The 22,515-nt window shown below is 53.3% G+C and overlaps 1 protein-coding gene across 1 annotated transcript in view; it reads left to right on the top strand.

The window, feature by feature from the left end:
- Positions 1-12,080: 12,080 nt before the first annotated feature.
- The window catches only part of LOC137306678 (myocyte-specific enhancer factor 2A-like), a 21,962-nt gene continuing 11,527 nt past the window's right edge, over positions 12,081-22,515 (top strand). Inside the window, exons 1-2 of the mRNA XM_067976022.1 lie at positions 12,081-12,386; positions 22,387-22,508. Of these exons, the coding sequence (XP_067832123.1) occupies positions 12,197-12,386; positions 22,387-22,508 (312 nt within the window). The 5' untranslated portion in view covers positions 12,081-12,196. The remainder of the gene's footprint in view (positions 12,387-22,386; positions 22,509-22,515) is intronic.

Genomic DNA, 22,515 nt, shown 5'->3' with positions numbered 1-22,515 from the left:
TCAGGGAGAGAGAGAGTGTGACAGGGAGAGAGAGAGAGTGATAGGAGAGAGAGAGAGAGTGATAGGGAGAGAGAGAGAGTGATAGGGAGAGAGAGAGAGAGAGAGTGATAGGAGAGAGAAAGAGAGAGTGTGACAGGGAGAGAGAGAGTGTGACAGGGGAGAGAGAGAGAGTGATAGGGAGAGAGAGAGAGTGATAGGGAGAGAGAGAGAGAGAGTGATAGGGAGAGAGAGTGATAGGGAGAGAGAGAGAGAGAGAGTGATAGGGAGAGAGAAAGAGAGAATGTGAAAGGGAGAGAGAGAGAGAGTGTGTGACAGGGAGAGAGAGAGAGTGATTGGGAGAGAGAGAGTGTGACAGGGAGAGAGAGAGAGTGTGGCAGGGAGGGAGAGAGAGTGTGTGACAGGGAGAGAGAGAGAGAGAGAGTGTGGGGCAGAGAGAGAGAGAGAGAGAGTGACAGGGAGAGAGAGAGAGAGTGATAGGGAGAGAGAAGGAGAGAGTGATAGGGAGAGAGAGAGAGTGTGTGACAGGGAGAGAGAGAGAGAAAGAGTGTGGCAGGGAGAGAGAGAGAGAGAGAGTGACAGGGAGAGAGAGAGAGTGTGTGACAGGGAGAGAGAGAGAGAGTGATAGGGAGAGAGAGAGAGAGAGAGTGATAGGGAGAGAGAGAGAGTGTGTGACAGGGAGAGAGAGAGAGAGTGACAGGGAGAGAGAGAGAGAGAGAGAGAGTGCTAGGAAGAGAGAGAGAGGGTGACAGGGAGAGGGAGAGAGACAGGGCAACTGCAAGTTCGGAGGTCAGTGACTGACCGCTGGGAGGCTGGAACCCTTGGGTCAGCATCTGTGTCTGGGCGGGGGGGTGTCTGGGCGGGGGGGTGGTGTCTGGTCAGGGGGTGTGTCGGGTGGGGGTGGTGTCTGGGCGGGGTGTCTGGGTGTCTGGCCGGGGGTGACAGGCTGACCATCGAGCACCCTCCCAATACGATGAGAACCTCCATTTTCTTGAAGCACATCCTCTCGTCCAATCACCCCTCCAGCGGGGTTGGGCCCTGAGCTGGGACCCTCAGTCGGGGCCCCACACTGCCCCAATCACCCCGTGCCCCCCGGGGCTGCCTACCTGCCACCCCTGGACGGGCAGCGATTAACAAAGCTCAGCGCCTCCTGACCTACGGCGTACGCCACGGGGCGGAGGGGGAGGGAGGGAGGGCGCGGAGGGTCAGGGGGTCAGGGGTCAGGTGGCACTGCGCCTGCTACAACAACAGCTGAAGGCACGGCCGCCAACGGCGGAGCGACGGAAATCGGGCAAGAGGCCAGAATTGGAGGAGCGCGGAGATCTCGGAGGGTCGGAGGAGGTTACAGAGGTCCGGGGGGAGGGCGGGGGGGCGAGGGCCATGGAGGGGATTTGAACAGGAGGACGAGAATTTTAAAATCGAGGCGTTCCTGGACCGGGCGCCAACGTAGGGGTCAGCGAGCGCTGGGCGCGGGGTGATGGGTGAACGGGACTCGGTGCGAGTTAGGATACAGCGTGGGGAGGGGGGTGGGGGCAGAATATTGGATTGGCAGGAGGTTGGAGGGCATTGGAATAGAGGCACGGACGGGCGCGGGGGGAGATTCAACTCGGGACGACGCCAGGCTCCAAAAAGCGGGGGGACTCGAGACTGGCCCTGCCCTGTCTTGTGTCCGCCGAGAAACATTTCCCAGTAAGTCGGAAGTGCCTTATTAGTCTCCTGTGTGTGTGTGTGTGTGTGTGTGAGACGTGCGGGGCCGTGTAGTTACTGACCGTCCCCACACAATGGAGACCCTTGTTCAGACGGACTATGCTCCTCCCTGACCAGACTGTCGCACCGTGCTTGTCACCCAGTTCTGGGAATGCCATCAATGGGTCTCTTTCAAGAACAACGAGCACGACAGCACAACCTCTGCGTGTCGCAGCTTGTCCTGAAAGCCCTGTTTATCTGTCTCTCTCTCTCTCTCTCTCTTTTTCCCATTTCTTCTTTTGCCAGTCAGCTCTCACTGGAAGAAGTTCTGGCTCTCCCCACCCCTCCCGCTCTGCCTTAACTCTCTTGCTTCTCCCCCCCCCACTCTTAAGCTTTTGCTCCTTTCCGGCTTTGTCGGGGCCTCGAAAATAACCACCCGAGGCCAGGTGAATGACCGACCCGTCGGAGAGAGGGGATGAGGGACTCCCAGTTTGTGCGGAGAGACTTTGGAGAAACTGGGACTGTTCTCCTCGGAGCCGAGACGGTTAAGGGAAAAAGTCTGGACCTCCCAAAGAGCTTTACAGCCAATGAAGTGCTTTTTTTTTTTTGCAAGTGTTTGTGATGTCGGGAAACAGGGCAGGCAATTTGCGCACAGCAAGATCCCACAAACAGCAACGTGTTTGTAACAGTGACTACACTTCGAAAGTAGGTCAACGGCTGTAAAGTGCTTTGGGACGTCCTTTATTTCTTCATCCAATTTGCCTTTAAACACCGTGTCTCTCTCGTTAGCCCCTTGACCGACTCCTACGTCCTAACGGGCAGAATCTCCGCCCGACAAGGAGTCAGTGAGCTGGACAGCGCTGTTTCCCCTGTCTGTTAGTCGACTGTTACCCATCGGGCCTGCTTCGGTCGCGGGCGCCGGCAGTCGGCAGGTCGGAGCGGCCGGTTTTTTTGGGCCTGGGCGCCAGGTTCAGCCTGAGGGCGAAACGGGGAACTCCGGGCTGGAATATTCCCGGGCTTCACGCCCTCTCTCAGCCACCGTCGTGTTTCAGGCTTACACGCTGGTGAGGCTGCTGGGCCTGTACGGGGGGTGGGGTCAGGCTGCTGGGCCTGTACGGGGGGGGTGGGGTCAGGCTGCTGGGCCTGTACGGGGGGTGGGGTCAGGCTGCTGGGGCCTGTACGGGGGGGTGGGTCAGGCTGCTGGGCCTGTACGGGGGGTGGGGTCAGGCTGCTGGGCCTGTACGGGGGGTGGGGTCAGGCTGCTGGGGCCTGTACGGGGGGTGGGGGTCAGGCTGCTGGGCCTGTACGGGGGGGTGGGGTCAGGCTGCTGGGCCTGTACGGGGGGTGGGGTCAGGCTGCTGGGCCTGTACGGGGGGGGGTCAGGCTGCTGGGGCTTGGACCCACGACCTTCTGCCTTGGAGTCGAGAGAGAGTGAGCGCCTCCCACTGAGCCCAGGTAACCAAGCTTTTTAGTCACCTGCCCTAACGTCCCCATATGTGGCTCAGTGTCAAATTTTGCCTGATTTACGATCCTGTGAAGCACCTTGGGACGATTTACTACGTTAAAGGCTCTATATAAATGCAAAGTTGTGTGAATCTAGATCCTGTCCAACTGGAGTTCCAGCTTTATCTGAAACGAGTCTCTCCATCCCTCCCTCATCCTTTGAAGTAACCACTTGCCCTCACGGTGTTATATAACTCTCTGAGTGGGATCAGATGCATGCCAAGTTACTTTGGAGAATCCGCCATCAGAGAGATAAGGCAGAATAGCAAGAACTGACAAGCACTGGAATGCGGGAGAACCGGGAGTGGGTTCAGTTTAATTGGGCGGCTGTTGGTTCAGTTGGTAACTCTCTCTCTCTGTCTCTGTCTCTCACCTCGGAGTCAGGCGGTCGTGGGTTTCGAGCCCCACTCGAGAGACTCGAGCCCCATAATCCAGGCCGACACCCCCTCCCGCTGCCGGTACTGAGGGGAGCGCCGCGCTGTCGGAGGTGCCCGTCTTTCGGGACGAGACGTCAAACCGACGGGCCCCGTCTGCCCCTCTCAGGTGGATGTAAAAGATCCCACGGACACTATTTTGAAGAAGAGCAGGTGGGGGAGATCTCCCCCGGGGTCCTGGGACCCGATATTTATCCCTCAACCAACATCACAAAAAAAAACAGATCTGGTTATCACAACTGGTGGGATCTTGCTGTGCGCAAATTGGCTGCTGCGTTTCCTACATTACAACAGTGACTACACTTCAAAAAAAAGTACTTCATTGGCTGTAAAGCGCTTTGGGACGTCTTTAAAAGATTCTAAAGAAGTACAAGTCTTTTATCTAAGTTGCTCGTCTAGGGGAGACCCCTCGGCCCACAGGCCCTCTCGCCCTGAATTGAGGCCAATTGTAGGGGTCAGGTCAGCCGGCATGGCCCTGGGGGTTAAGGGAGAGGGGGAGGGGGACAGCAAATCCCATATCAACAACAACAGCAACTACCTGCATTTATATAGCGCCTTTAACGTAGTAAAACGTCCCCCCAAGGCGCTTCACAGGATCGTAAATCAGACCACCGAGCCACATCAGGAGATATTAGGACAGGCGACCCAAACGCTCGGTCAAAGAGGGAGGTTTTAAGGAGCGTCTTAAAGGGGGAGAGAGAGGCGGAGAGGTTTAGGGAGGGAATTCCAGAGCTTAGGGGCCCAGGCGGCTGAAGGCACGGCCGCCAATAGTGGAGCGAAGGAAATCGGGGGATGTGCAAGAGGCCAGAATTGGGAGGAGCGCAGAGATCTCGGAGGGTTGTAGGGCTGGAGGAGGTCACAGAGATGGGGAGGGGGCGAGGGCCATGGAGGGATTTGAACACGAGGATGAGAATTTTAAAATCGAGGCGTTCCCAGACCGGGAGCCGATGTCGGTCAGCGAGCACACGGGGGGTGATGGGTGAACGGGACTCGGTGCGAGTTAGGATACGGGGGCAGCAGAGTTTTGGATGAGCTGAAGTTTATGGAGGGTGGGAGATGGGAGGCCGGCCAGGGGGAGCATTGGAATAGCCCAGTCTGGAGGCACGGATGAGGGTTTCAGCAGCAGATGAGCTGAGACGGGGCGGAGACGGGGAGATGTGACGGAGGTGGATGGAGGCGGCCTCGGCGATGGAGAGGGTATGGGGTCAGAAGCTCAGCTCAGGGTCAGAGGTTGCGAACAGTCCTCACGCAGGCTCCAGATGCCCTCCCGCTTCGTAGGTACTGTTCGACCATGGGGGGAAGCACGACATAACCTGACCCTGTCTCCACCCAATACCAACAAACACCCACTCTATCCGCACGTGGGAATTCTGCCTGGATTTGCCCCTCCAGTGGGAGTGAATCTCTCCTACAGTCCCCCTACATCCCTCCCATCTCCCCCACCCCCCGGCTCTGCGCTCTGTCTTTGGACGTAAACCATCCATTAGCAACCTCGCCAAGTTGTGCCATCCGTCCAAAGGCCTTTTCAGGGGAGGGTGGGTGCGATGGGTAACCTCTCAGTGACCCCCGCTATCACAGAGCCCAAGCGTGCAAAAAGCAAGGCGCCTCCAGGAGCACCGGAGCGAGACGCAATGGGGGCTCTGACTGGTTATCTCACAAATAAAATCTTTCAACTTCATTCTTTCCGGCTGATTTGCTGCCAGGCGCAGATGGTGAGGCCGGGAGGGAGGGTGGCACCGACTGAGAGACCGCCAGTAAAGAATCTCCGGGGACGCGGAGCGGGTGAGGTGGGGCTGGAGGGCAAGATTCGCTCGCTTGGCTCTCCGAGGCCCTGGCTCCCAGTTCGGGTGGGTGGGGTGACGTTGGGGGGGTGGCCGCTTGAGAGAAAAAAAAAAGCCGGTGCGTCCGGGCGTCAGGCCGGGATCGGGCTTGGTGCGAGGCCCCCTGCGGTCGAATAGCTCGGAGGGGCTGGCTCGGCCTCAGGGCTCCCGAGGGGCATCTGGCACGAGTGGGGATGGGTGAGAGAGGGGGTGGGGGAGCACAATGAGCTTTCCAGGGGTTGTGAGGGGAGTGGTGGGTGTCGGAGAGTCACTGTATAATGATGACCCTGGCTGACCTTTGTCCCCTCCGTAGCCCAGGAGCCACCTTTAGAGGGCGGGGGATTATTCGACCAGGGGGTGCAGACGTAATTCAGCCCCCGTGCGCTCGATCCTATCACGGTGCAATGACACCCTCCGGCCACTGGTGGCGCAGTAGCGCCTCTACTGGTGAGAGGGTGTAATTACAGCGTGATAACTTCACAATCAGACTGCCACCCTCCGTCCCTCAATATATTAACTTTCAAATCCGGGCCTCCACAGCCCCACCTCCGGCAGCCCTCCCTCACCTCCCGTGCCTCTGATTCCCGCTTTCTAACGAGCCCCCAACCCCTCCCTTCGTCCCACCAATTGGCGGTAGAAGCCTCATCTCCTGTATCCCGACTAAGGCTTGAGTTAAAATGACGCCGGGCTCTGACGCCAACACCAACCTGCATTTATATAGCGCCTTTAAGGTAGTAAAACGTCCCGAGGCGCTTCTCAAGAGCGTAAATCAGGCAAAACGATTCTGGTTTCGGGGCGGTGATGGTTGGCTGAAGAGAACCAAGGTGGGGGGGATGCCTCCCACAGTTGAATAGCCAACCATAACCGTGTAGGCTGGAGATCGGACGAGGTGGCAGAGGGTTGGCCGGGTTCTCAACTGCGCCCCGCCCCCCAACTCGAGTCTGAGCTGCCGCCCCTCCCTCCGAGACCAGAGCTCCCCCGTCTCTGTCGTGTGAGGGTTCAGAGCGTGACTGCAAAGAGATATGACATTCCACAGATTCCATCTCGATAAGTCTCTCTTAAATACCAAGCAATAAATCACACAGGACATTATCTCCAGGGCCATCACAGAATGCAGCTGCTTTTCCAGATTGGTTGCTGAAGGGGGGCAGAGAGAGGGCGTTACCCGATAGTAGCTCGGGATAGGTCGTAGATGAGGGTTAACACTCGAGTATAACAAGGACGCAGTCTCCTTAATACGTCTCTTCACCCTCAGATGCAGTGAGAAAACTTCTCACCTGCTGGGCTGTTTCTGTTGGAGAATCTTGGTACAGCACGGGTTAGATACAGAGTAAAGCTCCCTCTACACTGTCCCGTCAAACACTCCCAGGGCAGGTACAGGGTTAGATACAGAGTAAAGCTCCCTCGACACTGTCCCATCAAACACTCCCAGGGCAGGTAAAGGGTTAGATACAGAGTAAAGCTCCCTCTACACTGTCCCATCAAACACTCCCAGGGCAGGTACAGCACGGGTTAGATACAGAGTAAAGCTCCCTCCACACTGTCCCATCAAACACTCCCAGGACAGGTACAGCACGGGTTAGATACAGAGTAAAGCTCCCTCTACACTGTCCCATCAAACACTCCCAGGGCAGGTACAGCACGGGTTAGATACAGAGTAAAGCTCCCTCTACACTGTCCCATCAAACACTCCCAGGGCAGGTACAGCACGGGTTAGATACAGAGTAAAGCTCCCTCTACACTGTCCCATCAAACACTCCCAGGGCAGGTACAGCACAGGTTAGATACAGAGTAAAGCTCCCTCTACACTGTCCCATCAAACACTCCCAGGGCAGGTACAGGGTTAGATACAGAGTAAAGCTCCCTCTACACTGTCCCATCAAACACTCCCAGGGCAGGTACAGGGTTAGATACAGAGTAAAGCTCCCTCTACACTGTCCCATCAAACACTCCCAGGGCAGGTACAGGGTTAGATACAGAGTAAAGCTCCCTCTACACTGTCCCATCAAACACTCCCAGGGCAGGTACAGCACGGGTTAGATACAGAGTAAAGCTCCCTCTACACTGTCCCATCAAACACTCCCAGGGCAGGTACAGGGTTAGATACAGAGTAAAGCTCCCTCTACACTGTCCCATCAAACACTCCCAGGGCAGGTACAGCACGGGTTAGATACAGAGTAAAGCTCCCTCTACACTGTCCCATCAAACACTCCCAGGGCAGGTACAGGGTTAGACACAGAGTAAAGCTCCCTCTACACTGTCCCATCAAACACTCCCAGGGCAGGTACAGGGTTAGATACAGAGTAAAGCTCCCTCTACACTGTCCCATCAAACACTCCCAGGGCAGGTACAGCGCGGGTTAGATACAGAGTAAAGCTCCCTCTACACTGTCCCATCAAACACTCCCAGAGCAGGTACAGGGGCTTAGTGGGTTAAATTATGAGTACAGATTACTTAAACTAAGTTTGTATTTCCTCGAGTTTAGAAGATTAAGGGATGATCTAATCGAGGTGTTTAAGATGATTAAAGGATTCGATAGGGTCGATGGAGAGAAACTATTTCCTCTGGTGGGAGAGAGTCCAGAACAAGGGGGGGGCAGAACCTTAAAATTAGAGCCAGGCCGTTCAGGGGTGATGTCAGGAAGCATTTCTTCACACAAAGGGGAGTGGGAATCTGGAACTCTCTCCCCCAAAAAGCTGTGGATGTTGGGAGTTCAATTGGAGTTTGAAAGTCTGAGAACAGTCGATTTTTGGCAGCGCATCCAAAACTCTGCTGCCCCGCATCCCAACTCACACCGAGTCCCGTTCCCCCACCACCCGCTGCGCTCGCTGACCTACATCGGCTCCCGGTCCGGCAACACCTCGATTTTAAAAATTCGCATCCTCGCGCTTTAACCCCCGCACGACCTCGCCCCCCTCCCTATCTCTGTCGTGTCCGACCGCCCTCCCAAATTCTCCGTTCCTCTGACTCCGGCCTCTTGTCCATCCCTTTTTTTTATTATTCCTCCGTGGGTGTCGCTGGCGAGGCCGGCATTTATCGCCCATCCCGAATTGCCCCTTGAGAAGGTGGTGGGGAGGCGAACGAAGCAGCCATTTTGTACACAGTAAGATCCCATGAACAAAATGGTGGCGGCTGACCGGTGAATTTGTTTTTTTCGTTGGCTTTGTTTCGAGGGCCAAATTTTGGCCGACACCCCCGGGGGGGAGCTCCCTACTCTTCTTTGAAGAGCGCCATGGGAACTTTTACGTCCACCGGAACAGGGGGATGGGGTTTCAGGTTGACGTCTCATCCAAAAGACGGCCCCTCCAACGCCGCACTGGAGCGTTTGCGAACCGGCAGCTGGTGTCTCAATGGGCAGCACTCTCGCCTTCTGAGAAGGCCGTGGGTTCCAGCCTCCGCTGGAGCCCCGATAATCCAGGCCGACGCTCCCAGTGCCAGTACTGAGGGAGTGCAGCACTGTCGGAGGCGCCGTCTTTCGGACGAGACGTTAAACCGAGGGCCCCGTCTGCCCCTCTCGGGTGGACGTAAAAGATCCCACGGACGCTATTTTGAAGAAGAGCAGGGGGGGAGTTCTCCCCGGTGTCCTGGGGCCAATATTTATCCCTCAACCAAATTCGCACATTGCTGTTTGTGGGATCTTGCTGTGCGCAAATTGGCTGCTGCGTTTCCTACATTACAACAGTGACTACACTTCAAAAGTACTTCATTGGCTGTAAAGGACTTTGGGACGTCCTGAGGTCGTGAAAGGGGCGACAGAAATGTAACTTGCTCCCTCTTCCTTTTTAGATGATGGTCCCGCTCTCTACATTACACAGTGCGATCCAAATATCAGGCGGCCAATGTTGGAAAAAGGGAGAGAGAGAGAGAGAAACAATTTGAATCGAGGAATGTAAGTGTCAGGAATGAGGACATGGGAGAGGGTGAGGAACCAGATCTGCATTCTTTCAGATACACTGAGGGAGATTGTTTGAAGAGGTCTTTGTTCTGGGGACTGAAACTATAGACGGGGGCTGGCATTGTGTGTAAAAGGAGCACAGAGACTCTGGGTGGGAGAGAATTCTCCGCTTTGTTTAATTAACGATTCAGTTTATTAACTGGCACTGGAGAGAGTCGCCACATCATTAACCCTTTCCACAACACCGAGCCGTCACAGCACAAACATCCCATTCTGTGAGAACCCTCCACTCCCCTCAGTCCCCTCCACTCCCCTCAGTCCCCTCCACTCGCTCAGTCCCCTCCACTCCCCTCAGTCCCCTCCACTCCCCTCAGTCCCCTCCACTCACTCAGTCCCCTCCAGTCCTCTCAGTCCCCTCCACTCCTCTCAGTCCCCTCCACTCCCCTCAGTCCCCTCCACTCGCTCAGTCCCCTCCAGTCCTCTCAGTCCCCTCCACTCCCCTCAATCCCCTCCCCTCCGTCCATGGGTAGGAAGAATTATTTATATCTGAGCCTGGGCAGTGAGTGCTGGTGTGATAGTCCACAAGGGAGGCCTGAGACCCTCCAACCTCCTCACTCACCACCCCACGGTCTCTAGTTGCAGTTATCGAGCTGGACAGTCGTTTATCGGTAAAGCTCGATTATAAGGAGCTCGCACACACTTTACAAAAAACGGGTTAACTCTGGGGTAAAAACTGCCCACAGAGGAATGTGGCGTGAGTATATTGCTTGGCTCAGTGACTAGCTCACCTTGTCTTTGTGGCAGAAGGTCGTGGGTTCGAGCCCCACTCCAGAGACTTGAGCCCATAATCCAGGCCGACACTCCCAGCGCCAGTACTGAGGGAGTGCTGCACTGTCAGAGATGCCGTCTTTCGGATGAGACGTTAAACCGAGGCCCCGTCTGCCCCTCTCAGGTGGATGTAAAAGATCCCACGGCCACTCTTGGAAGAAGAGCAGGGGGGAGTTCTCCTCACTGACCTACATTGGTTCCCATTGCGACAATGCCTCAATTTTGAAATTCTCATCCTTGTTTTCAAATCCTTCCATGGCCCTCGCCCCCCTCCCTCTCTCTGTAACCTCCTCCAGCCCCTACGACCCTCCGAGATCTCTGCGCTCCTCCAATTCCGGCCTCTTGCGCATCCCCCGATTTCCATCGCTCCACCATTGGCGGCCGTGCCTTCAGCTGCCTGGGCCCTAAGCTCTGGAATTCCCTCCCTAAACCTCTCCGCCTCTCTCTCCTCCTTTAAGACGCTCCTTAAAACCTCCCTCTTTGACCGAGCTTTTGGTCGCCTGTCCTAATATCTCCTCATGTGGCTCGGTGTCTGATTTACGATCATGTGAAGGACCTTGGGACGTTTTACTCCATTAAAGGCGCTATATAAATGCAAATCGGTGTATTCTGCCAACAACCAACAGCACCAAAGGAAAGAGTAACTGGCCGTCCATCTCATCGCTGATCATGGGATCTTACTGTGCGCAAAATGGTTGCCATGCGGCCTTTGCCTCTCCGGGGAGATTGGGCGGGGGCAGGGGGGGGGCGTGGAGAAGGGTTGTGGGTGGGGGAGGGGAGCTGATGACTTGAAGGATGGGCTCGGACGCTACGTAAATGCAAGTTTGCCTCAAGTTTCTCAACCTTGATGGATTTTTTTCCCAAAAAGAATTTGTTCTCGGGATGTGGCAAGGCCGGCATTTAATGCCCATCGTCTAGTTGCCCTGAGAGGGAGGTGGTGAAGCCGCCTTATTCTTGAACCATTGGTACATCTGAGAGCTTTACTTGGCCACTTCAGGGGGCAGTGAAGAGTCAACCACGCTGGTGCAGGGACTGGAGTCACGTATAGGCCCAGACCGGGAAAGGACGGCAGGTTTCCTTCCCTAAAGAACTTGCATTTATATAGCGCCTTTCACAACCTCAGGATGTCCCAAAGCGCTTTACAGCCAATGAAGTGTGTATTTTTTATAGGAAACGCGGCAGCCAATTTGCGCACAGCAAGATCCCACAACCAGCTATGTGATAAATGACCCAGATCATCTGTTTTTTTTAGTGATGTTGGTTGACGGATAAATATCGGCCCCAGGACCCCGGGGAGAACTCCCCCCCTCCCTCACTCTTCTTCCAATAGCGGCCGTGGGATCTCTTACGTCCCGCCTGCGAGGGGCAGACGGAGCCCTCGGTTTGACGTCTCATCCGAAAGGCGGGCGCCTCCGACAGCGCGGCACTCCCTCGACTGAGATCGAATTCACGGCCGGATTCCGACTCAAGTTCACGGTTCGTGGATCCAGTGACCGAACAGCACCTCGGCCAGTTACAGCGCAGAAGGCCATTCCTCCCATCGAGCCGGGTTGTATTTTGGGCACTTGTTGCTTTATGGAGATTTCTTCTGAATGAGTTTGCAAATAAAACTACAGAAGTGTAAAGTCGGGGACAGGGTGGGGGGAGTTGTAGGGCTATAGGGGAAGGAGCAGGGAGTAAATGGATAACTCTTTCAAAGAGCTGACACAGGCATGATGGGCCGAGTGGCCGCACTCTGTGCTGTGTGATTCTATGGCTCCCTTGTCCCTCTACCTTTGCTGTCAGTACAGTGGCGAATTCCTTGCTTGCAATCTGTATGGGATCGCTGTCTGATAAAAGAGGCGTGTACTTTGGCTGCAGTTCCAATTTGGGAAGGGACGAGGGGCCAGTACTGGGGACTATATAAAGGTGCCCTGCCTCTCTCTCTATAAACTCATGAGCACTGGGAAAGGGGAGAGAGACGGGCAGATCCGCAGCAGGGAACTTTCCTTCTTGTCCGCAGAATTTGCAGGGTCCCCTCGACAAAATACACCATGAGTAATGCCTCGACCAACATGCGCCTCAAACTCCCGCTCCTCTGCCTCTTCCTGCAGCTCAAGATGATTATTCTCTTTGCGATTTTCGTCCGCTATGATAGCCATACCGACCCGAGGGAATGGTTCAGGCTGAAAGCACACGAGAACTTGACGGATGTGGAGAACGATTTCTACTTCAGGTATCCTAGTGAGTGGCAAAAAAAAAAATACCAAAAAAGAATCTTCAAACTTTTTTTTTCTCTCTCTCCCAAAACTTTCCCCTCCCTCCCTCGTTTGCTAACGACTTTCTTAAGAGGGCTTATTTTTTGTTGTTGTTGCTGCTGCTGTTAAACAGTTGGCCTCAGTGCCGCTGGGTTTAAGGGTTACCGGCCTCCTCCTGCTGGGAAAGCCGCGGTTCAGGGTTGCGACGCCCCCCGCGGGCGAATAGCCCGCCCCCCCCCACCCCCCCACCCCGGGCGGAGGAGGAGGACGGGCTACTCGGAGACCGGGAGCGAGAGGCGGGTAAATCGGAATTCCCCGCCGCGAGAAAAGAAGAAAGTGGCGCGTTTCGAGCGGCTATTCGGCTGCGAGACCGTCACGCAGTCGCGGCGGGGAAAGTGAGGTATCCCCACCCCCCCAGCCTTAAAGAAAAAAGAGTTTGAGAAATAACTAAGGGGACGGATTAGAAAATTTACACCCACTTGCAATGGGAGGTGAAACAAGTGCACTGATCTCATATTTCTGAAATTCCGATCTGCGTTCCTAGCTGCGTAACTCATTATTAAAGGGGACCCACGTATTTCTTTAGTGTCTCAGTGTTTCACTTGCATTTCTATCGCCCCTCTCACCACCTCAGGACGTCCTCAAAGCCCTTTACAGCCAATGAAGTATTTTTCGAAGCGTACTCACTGTTGTAATGTCGGAAACGCGGCAGCCGATTTGCGCACAGCAAGATCCCACAATCAGCGATGAGATCATCTATTTTAGTAACTCTGCTGCCCTTGTATCCTAACTGGCACTAAGTCCCGTTCACCCCCTGCCCCCAGTGCTCGCTGACCTACATCGGCTCCTGCTCCGGCAAGTTGTATTTTTAGTGATGTTGGTCGAGGGATAAATATTGGCCCCAGGACACCGGGGAGAACTCCCCCCTGCTCTTCTTCCAAATAGTGTCCGTGGGATCTTTTACGTCCACCCGAGAGGGGCAGACGGGGCCTCGGTTTGACGTCTCATCCGAAAGACGGCACCTCCGACAGTGCAGCGCTCCCTCAGTACAGGCAGTGGGAGTGTCGACCTGGATTTTATGCTCAAGTCTCTGGAGTGGGGCTCGAACCCATGACCGCCTGACTCCAAGGTGAGAGGGCCTTTGGTCTATGCTGAGCAAGCTAATCGGATTCACTGGCCCTGGGCTAGGCAGGAGGGTTAATAGTCCAGTACAGATTACTAGCCGCTGTTATCTTGCTATTTATCTTGCTACCTTCGTCTGGCACTGAAATCTGTTAACCCAGCACTGAACCCAAACACCAATTTGCATCTATAAAGTGCCTTTAATGTACTAAAAAATCCCAAGGTGCTTCACAGGAGCGTAAATCAGACAGAATTTGACACCGAGCCACATAGAGGAGATATTAGGACAGGTGACCAAAAGGTCAGTCAAAGGTGTAGGTTTTAAGGAGCGTCTTAAAGGAGGAGAGAGAGGCGGAGAGGTTTAGGGAGGGAATTCCAGAGCTCAGGGCCCAGGCAACTGAAGGCACGGCCGCCAATGGTGGAGCGATGGAAATCGGGGATGGGCAAGAGGCCAGAATCGGAGGAGCGCAGGGATCTCGGAGGGTCGTAGGGCTGGAGGAGGTCACAGAGATAGGGAGGGAGGGGCGAGGGCCACGGAGGGGATTTGAAAACAAGGATGAGAATTTTAAAATCGAGGTGTTGTCAGACCGGGAGCCGATGTAGGTCAGCGAGCACAGGGGGGTGATGGGTGAACGGGACTCGGTGCGAGTTAGGAGAGGGGGCAGCTGAGTTTTGGATGAGCTGAAGTTTAGATGGGAGGCCGGCCAGGAGAACGCTGAAATTGGGCACCATAGCTGGCAGTGCCGTTCCCACAGAGCCAGCAAGGGGAGAGGAGAGGGGACGATGGGATCCAGTGGATCTATTGCATTGATATTCACCTCAAACTTGGCATGATACCTGGGTATAGATCAGCGTCTGCCCCGGGGGGCTCGGGATATGCTGAGACACATTGGGTGTGTAATCTTATTTTCATAATATTTTGTTTTAATTAAATTAGTTGTCACAATTAATCATTGTGAACCACATCGCAGGTACCTTGGGGGGGATTCCACATATTTTTAATGCTGACTGCCAGAGCCCCCGGGGCGGGGGGGGAAATGCAGCAGGGCTTGGTCCTGGGGGGAGTAATGTAGGAAATACAGCAGCCAATTTGTGCACAGCAAGATCCCACAAACCGCAATGCGATCATCTGAATTTTAGTGGTGTTGGTCGAGGGATAAATATCGGCCCCAGGACCCCGGGGAGAACTCCCCCCTGCTCTTCTTCCAATAGTGGCCGTGGGATCTTTTACATCCACCTGAGAGGGGCAGACGGGGCCTCGGTTTAACGTCTCATCCGAAAGACGGCACCTCCGACAGTGCGGCACTCCCTCAGTACTGGCACCGGGGGAGTGTCGGCCTGGATTTTGTGTTCAAGTCTCTGGAGTGGGGCTCGAACCCTCGACCTTCTGACTGAGACAAGAGAGTGACACCAGCACATTATAATGATGTCGTTAACCACTTCTGAGCTGGATCCCATTTGCTCCATGTCCAGGTTTAATGCAGGGTCCCAGGGGGGGGATACCCCCGTTAATACAGCCTGACAGTGCCACGGACTCGGGCGCAGTCAGGGTGAGTTTGCTGTGGGAATCTGTGCTTGTGGTTTTAATCACCTGATCCTCCAGAACTGGTTATTCATTAAATACAGGACCGAGCAGTCTGACTGGGACTGTTAACCCTTCGCTGTAAAAATAAATTGAGAACTGGATTATGGGCTCAAGTCTCGGGAATGGCTTCCAAGGGTGGTTATTTTCTGAATTTTCACGACCTCCCCCCTCGCCCCAACCTCCTCCCTTCCCGATGGGTTCGGGATCCACAGCCCGCTTGCCCCTCTCTCTATTAATCAGCATAGACGGCCTGCGGGGGTCGGCTATTCGACTGCAGTGTGCATCGCGGCAAGCCCCAGTCCTGGCCTCACAGGCGCCCTTGCAGGTGCAAGAAGCCTTGTCGAATGGCGATCGGAAGCTGATTTTGCCCCCCCCCCTCCCTCATATTGACCCGCAGACACCGGCCATGATCGTCCTCACTGCCCCCCCCCCCATTTCTGTGCCAACCTGAGGCGGGGACATGGCCTTGTGCCCGACACTGGGTGGGCACCTCTGACTGATATCCAAATGAGGGAAACATGTCGACAGCCGGTGGGGATGGCAGGATTTAATCTTTTTATTCAAATTTCGAAAGACGAGTGACCGAGTGCCTCACTGTCGGAGGGTCAGTACTGAGGGAGCGCCGCACTGTCGGAGGGTCAGTACTGAGGGAGCGCTGCACTGTCGGAGGGTCAGTACTGAGGGAGCGCCGCACTGTCGGAGGGTCAGTACTGAGGGAGCGCTGCACTGTCGGAGGGTTGGTGCTGAGGGAGCGCCGCACTGTCGGAGGGTCAGTACTGAGGGAGCGCCGCACTATCGGAGGGTCAGTACTGAGGGAGTGCCGCACTGTCGGAGGGTCAGTACTGAGGGAGCGCTGCACTGTCGGAGGGTCAGCACTGAGGGAGCACCACACTGTCGGAGGGTCAGCACTGAGGGAGCGCTGCACTGTCGGAGGGTCAGCACTGAGGGAGCGCCACACTGTCGGAGGGTCAGCACTGAGGGAGTGCTGCACTGTCTGCGGTGCCGTCTTTCAGATGAGACCGATAACCGAGGCCCCGTCTGCCCCTCTCAGATTGACGTAAAAGATCCCACGGTCACTATTGGAAAAGAGGAGGGGAGTTCTCCCCAGTGTCCTGGGGCCAATATCAACCAACATCACTTTAAAAAAAACAAATGATCTGGTCATTATCACATTGCTGTTTGTGGGATCTTGCTGTGCGCAAATTGGCTGCCGCGTTTCCTGCATTATAACTTCAAAAAAGTATTTAATTGGCTGTGGAGGAGCTTTGGGACATCCTGAGGATGTGAAAGGTGCTATAGAAATGCAAGTTCCTTCTTGCTTTCCCTGTTCGGTTTCCCAAGTCAGGAGCAATAAGTTGGGAATATTAACTTCGGATTGTGGCTTTAATTTAGAGTACTCTCCCCCCTGAGATTATATTAGCCCCTCACTCTCCCCCCTGTGTTTATATTAGCCCCTCACTCTCCCCCCTGTGATTATATTAACCCCTCACTCTCCCCCTGTTAGGCGATCCTAGACTGGATATTGTGCAATGAGAAAGGATTAATTAACAATCTTGTTGTGCAGGGTCCCTTAGGGAAGAGCGATCATAACATGATAGAATTCCTCATTACGATGGAGAGTGAAATAGTTGAATCCGAAACTCGGGTCCTGAATCTAAATAAAGGAAATTACGAAAGTATGAGGTGCGAGTTGGCTATGATAGATTGGGGAACTTTACTAAAAGGGATGACGGTGGATAGGCAATGGCTAATATTTAAAGAACGTGTGCAGGAATTACAACAATTATTCATTCCTGTCTGGCGCAAAAATAAAACAGGAAAGGTGGCTCAACCGTGGCTTACAAAAGATATTAGGGATAGTATTAGATCCAAAGAGGAGACATATAAAATTGCCAGAAAAAGCGACAAGCCTGAGGATTGGGAGCAGTTCAGAATTCAGCAAAGGAGGACAAAGAGATTGATTAAGAGGGGAAAAATAGAGTATGAGGGTAAACTAGCAGGGAACATAAAAACTGACTGTAAAAGCTTCTATAAATATGTCAGGAGAAAAAGGTTAGTGAAGACAAATGTCGGTCCCTTACAGTCAGAAATGGGGGAAATTATAATGGGGAACAAAGAAATGGCAGAACAATTAAACACATACTTTGGTTCTGTCTTCACAAAGGAGGACACAAATAACCTCCCAGAAATGTTAGGGAACCAAGGGTCTAGTGAGAGGGAGGAACTGAAGGAAACCAGTATTAGTAAAAAAAATAGTGCTAGGGAAATTAATGGGGCTAAAAGCTGACAAATCCTCAGGGCCTGATAATCTACATCCCAGAGCACGAAAGGAAGTGGCACTGGAAATAGTGGATGCATTGGTGATTATCTTCCAAAATTCTATAGACTCTGGAACAGTTCCTACAGATTGGAGGGTGGCAAATGTAACCCCACTATTTAAAAAAGGGAGAGAAAAAACAGAGACTTACAGACCAGTTAGCCTAACATCAGTAGTGGGGAAAATGCTAGAGTCTATTATAAAAGAAGTGATAACAGAACACTTGGAAGGCATTAATGGGATTGGACAAAGTCAGCATGGGTTTATGAAAGGGAAATCATGCTTAACAAATCTACTGGAGTTTTTTGAGGATGTAACTAGTAGAATAGATAGGGGAGAACCAGTGGATGTGGTGTGTTTGGATTTTCAGAAGGCTTTTGATAAGGTCCCACACAAGAGGTTAGTGTGCAAAATTAAGGCACATGGGATTGGGGGGAATATACTGGCATGGATTGAGAATTGGTTGACAGACAGGAAACAGAGAGTAGGAATAAACGGGTCTTTTTCCGGGCGGCAGGCAGTGACTTGTGGGGTACCGCAGGGATCAGTGCTTGGGCCCCAGCTATTCACAATATATATCAATGATTTGGATGGGGGAACTAAATGTAACATTTCCAAGTTTGCAGATGACACAAAGCTGGGGTGGAATGTGAGCTGTGAGGAGGATGCAAAGAGGCTCCAATATGATTTAGACAAGTTGGGTGAGTGGGCAAGAACATGGCAGATGCAGTATAACGTGGATAAATGTGAATTTATCCACTTTGGTTGTAAAAACAGAAAGGCAGATTATTATCTGAATGGTGATAGATTGGGAAAAGGGGAGGTGCAACGAGACCTGGGTGTCCTTGTACACCAGTCGCTGAAAGCGAGCATTCAGGTGCAGCAAGCAGTTAGGAAGGCGAATGGTATGTTGGCGTTCATTGCAAGAGGATTTGAGTACAGGAGCAGAGATGTCTTACTGCAGTTATACAGGGCCTTGGTGAGACCACATCTGGAGTATTGTGTGCAGTTTTGGTCTCCTAATCTGAGGAAGAATGTCCTTGCCATGGAGGGAGTGCAACGAAGGTTTACCAGACTGATTCCTGGGATGGCAGGACTGCCGTATGAGGAGAGATTGGGTCGACTAGGCCTATATTCACTAGAGTTTAGAAGAATGAGAGGTGATCTCATGGAAACATATAAAATTCTAACAGGACTAGACAGACTAGACGCAGGGAGGATGTTCCTGATGGCCGAGGAGTCCAGAACCAGGGGTCACAGTCTCGGGATACGGGGTCGGCCATTTAGAACCGAGATGAGGAGAAATTTCTTCACTCAGAGGGTGGTGAACCTGTGGAATTCTCTACCACAGAAGGCAGTGGAGGCCAAGTCATTAGATGTATTCAAGAAGGAGATAGATATATTTCTTAATGCTAAAGGGATCAAGGGATATGGGGAAAAAGCAGGAACAGGGTACTGTGTTAGACGATCGGCCATGATCATTTTGAATGGCGGAGCAGGCCCGAAGGGCCGAATGGCCTACTCTTGCTCCTATTTTCTATGTTTCCATTTAACCCTTCACTCTCCCCCCCTGGGTCTATATTAACCCTTCACTCTCCCCCTGGGTCTATATTAACCCTTCACTCTCCCCCTGGGTCTATATTAACCCTTCACTCTCCCCCAGGGTCTATATTAACCCTTCACTCTCCCTCCCTGGGTCTATATTAACCCTTCACTCTCCTCCCCTGGGTCTATATTAACCCTTCACTCTCCTCCCCTGGGTCTATATTAACCCTTCACTCTCCCCCTGGGTCTATATTAACCCTTCACTCTCCCCCTGGGTCTATATTAACCCTTCACTCTCCCCCCCTGGGTCTATATTAACCCTTCACTCTCCCCCCCTGGGTCTATATTAACCCTTCACTCTCCCCCCCCGGATCTATATTAACCCCTCACTCTCCCCCCCTGGGTCTATATTAACCCTTCACTCTCCCCCCCCGGGTCTATATTAACCCCTCACTCTCCTCCCCTGGGTCTATATTAACCCTTCACTCTCCCCCTGGGTCTATATTAACCCTTCACTCTCCCCCTGGGTCTATATTAAGCCTTCACTCTCCCCCTGGGTCTATATTAACCCTTCACTCTCCCCCTGGGTCTATATTAACCCTTCACTCTCCCTCTGGGTCTATATTAACCCCTCACTCCCCCCCCAGGTCTATATTAACCCTTCACTCCCCCCCCCCCGGGTCTATATTAACCCCTCACTCTCCTCCCCTGGGTCTATATTAACCCTTCACTCTCCCCCTGGGTCTATATTAACCCCTCACTCTCCTCCCCTGGGTCTATATTAACCCTTCACTCTCCCCCTGGGTCTATATTAACCCTTCACTCTCCTCCCCTGGGTCTATATTAACCCTTCACTCTCCCTCCCTGGGTCTATATTAACCCTTCACTCTCCCCCTGGGTCTATATTAACCCTTCACTCTCCCCCCCTGGGTCTATATTAACCCTTCACTCTCCCCCCCTGGGTCTATATTAACCCTTCACTCTCCCCCCCTGGGTCTATATTAACCCTTCACTCTCCCCCCCTGGGTCTATATTAACCCTTCACTCTCCTCCCCTGGGTCTATATTAACCCTTCACTCTCCCCTGGGTCTATATTAACCCTTCACTCTCCCCCTGGGTCTATATTAACCCTTCACTCTCCCCCTGGGTCTATATTAACCCTTCACTCTCCTCCCCTGGGTCTATATTAACCCTTCACTCTCCCCCCCTGGGTCTATATTAACCCTTCACTCTCCCCCCTGGGTCTATATTAACCCTTCACTCTCCCCCCCTGGGTCTATATTAACCCTTCACTCTCCCCCTGGGTCTATATTAACCCTTCACTCTCCCCCTGGGTCTATATTAACCCTTCACTCTCCCCCTGGGTCTATATTAACCCTTCACTCTCCCCCTGGGTCTATATTAACCCTTCACTCTCCCCCTGGGTCTATATTAACCCTTCACTCTCCCCCTGGGTCTATATTAACCCCTCACTCCCCCCCCAGGTCTATATTAACCCTTCACTCCCCCCGGGTCTATATTAACCCCTCACTCTCCTCCCCTGGGTCTATATTAACCCTTCACTCTCCCCCTGGGTCTATATTAACCCCTCACTCTCCTCCCCTGGGTCTATATTAACCCTTCACTCTCCCCCTGGGTCTATATTAACCCTTCACTCTCCCCCTGGGTCTATATTAACCCTTCACTCTCCTCCCCTGGGTCTATATTAACCCTTCACTCTCCCTCCCTGGGTCTATATTAACCCTTCACTCTCCCGCTGGGTCTATATTAACCCTTCACTCTCCCCCCTGGGTCTATATTAACCCTTCACTCTCCCCCCCTGGGTCCATATTAACCCTTCACTCTCCTCCCCTGGGTCTATATTAACCCTTCACTCTCCCCCTGGGTCTATATTAACCCTTCACTCTCCCCCTGGGTCTATATTAACCCTTCACTCTCCCCCTGGGTCTATATTAACCCCCTCACTCTCCCCCCTGGGTCCATATTAACCCTTCACTCTCCTCCCCTGGGTCTATATTAACCCTTCACTCTCCCCATGGGTCTATATTAACCCTTCACTCTCCCCCTGGGTCTATATTAACCCTTCACTCTCCCCCTGGGTCTATATTAACCCCTCACTCTCCCCCCCGGGTCTATATTAACCCTTCACTCTCCTCCCCTGGGTCTATATTAACCCCTCACTCTCCCCCCCCCCCGGGTTTATATTAACCCCTCACTCCCACCCTGTGTCTATATTAACCCCTCAGTCTCCCCCCGGGTCTATATTAACCCCTCACTCTCCCCCTGGGTCTATATTAACCCCTCACTCTCCCCCTGGGTTTATATTAACCCCTCACTCTCCCCCCCGGGTCTATATTAACCCTTCACTCTCCCCCCCTGGGTCTATATTAACCCTTCACTCTCCCCCCCTGGGTCTATATTAACCCTTCACTCTCCCCCCCTGGGTCTATATTAACCCTTCACTCTCCCCCCCTGGTCTATATTAACCCCTCACTGTCCCCCTGGGTCTATATTAACCCCTCACTGTCCCCCTGGGTCTATATTAACCCCTCACTCTCCCCCTGGGTCTATATTAACCCCTCACTCTCCCCCTGGGTCTATATTAATCCCTCACTCTCCCCCTGGGTTTATATTAACCCCTCACTCTCCCCCTGGGTCTATATTATCCCCTCACTCTGCCCCCCCGGGTTTATATTAACCCCTCACTGTCCCCCTGGGTCTATATTAACCCCTTACTCTCCCCCTGGGTCTATATTAACCCCTCACTCTCCCCCCCCGGGTTTATATTAACCCCTCACTGTCCCCCTGGGTCTATATTAACCCCTTACTCTCCCCCTGGGTCTATATTAACCCCTCACTCTCCCCCTGGGTTTATATTAACCCCTCACTCTCCCCCTGGGTTTATATTAACCCCTCACTCTCCCCCTGGGTTTATATTAACCCCTCACTCTCCCCCTGGGTTTATATTAACCCCTCACTCTCCCCCCCCGGGTCTATATTAACCCCTCACTGTCCCCTGGGTCTATATTAACCCCTCACTCTCCCCCTGGGTCTATATTAACCCCTCACTCTCCCCCTGGGTTTATATTAACCCCTCACTCTCCCCCCCCGGGTCTATATTAACTCCTCACTGTCTCCCTGGGTCTATATTAACCCCTCACTCCCCCCCCCCCCCACGGGTCTATATTAACTCCTCAGTCTCCCCCCGGGTTTATATTAACCCCTCACTCTCCCCCCGGGTCTATATTAACCCCTCACTCTCCCCCTGGGTCTATATTAACCCCTCACTCTCCCCCTGGGTTTATATTAACCCCTCACTCTCCCCCTGGGTTTATATTAACCCCTCATTGTATCGTTGAGTTTGGTAACCTCCTTTCCCTTGTGTTCTTGCCCCCTCCCCTTCACGTCCTATCCCAGGTTTCCAGGATGTCCATGTGATGATTTTTATTGGATTTGGATTTCTTATGACATTCCTGAAGAAATACGGTTACGGCAGTGTCGGGTTCAACTTTGTCCTGGCGGCTTTCTCCCTGCAGTGGGCAACAA

This window comes from Heptranchias perlo, chromosome 44 (assembly GCF_035084215.1).
Source record: "Heptranchias perlo isolate sHepPer1 chromosome 44, sHepPer1.hap1, whole genome shotgun sequence".
Lineage (NCBI taxonomy): Eukaryota > Metazoa > Chordata > Chondrichthyes > Hexanchiformes > Hexanchidae > Heptranchias > Heptranchias perlo.
This window is presented reverse-complemented; position numbering and strand designations above follow the sequence as displayed.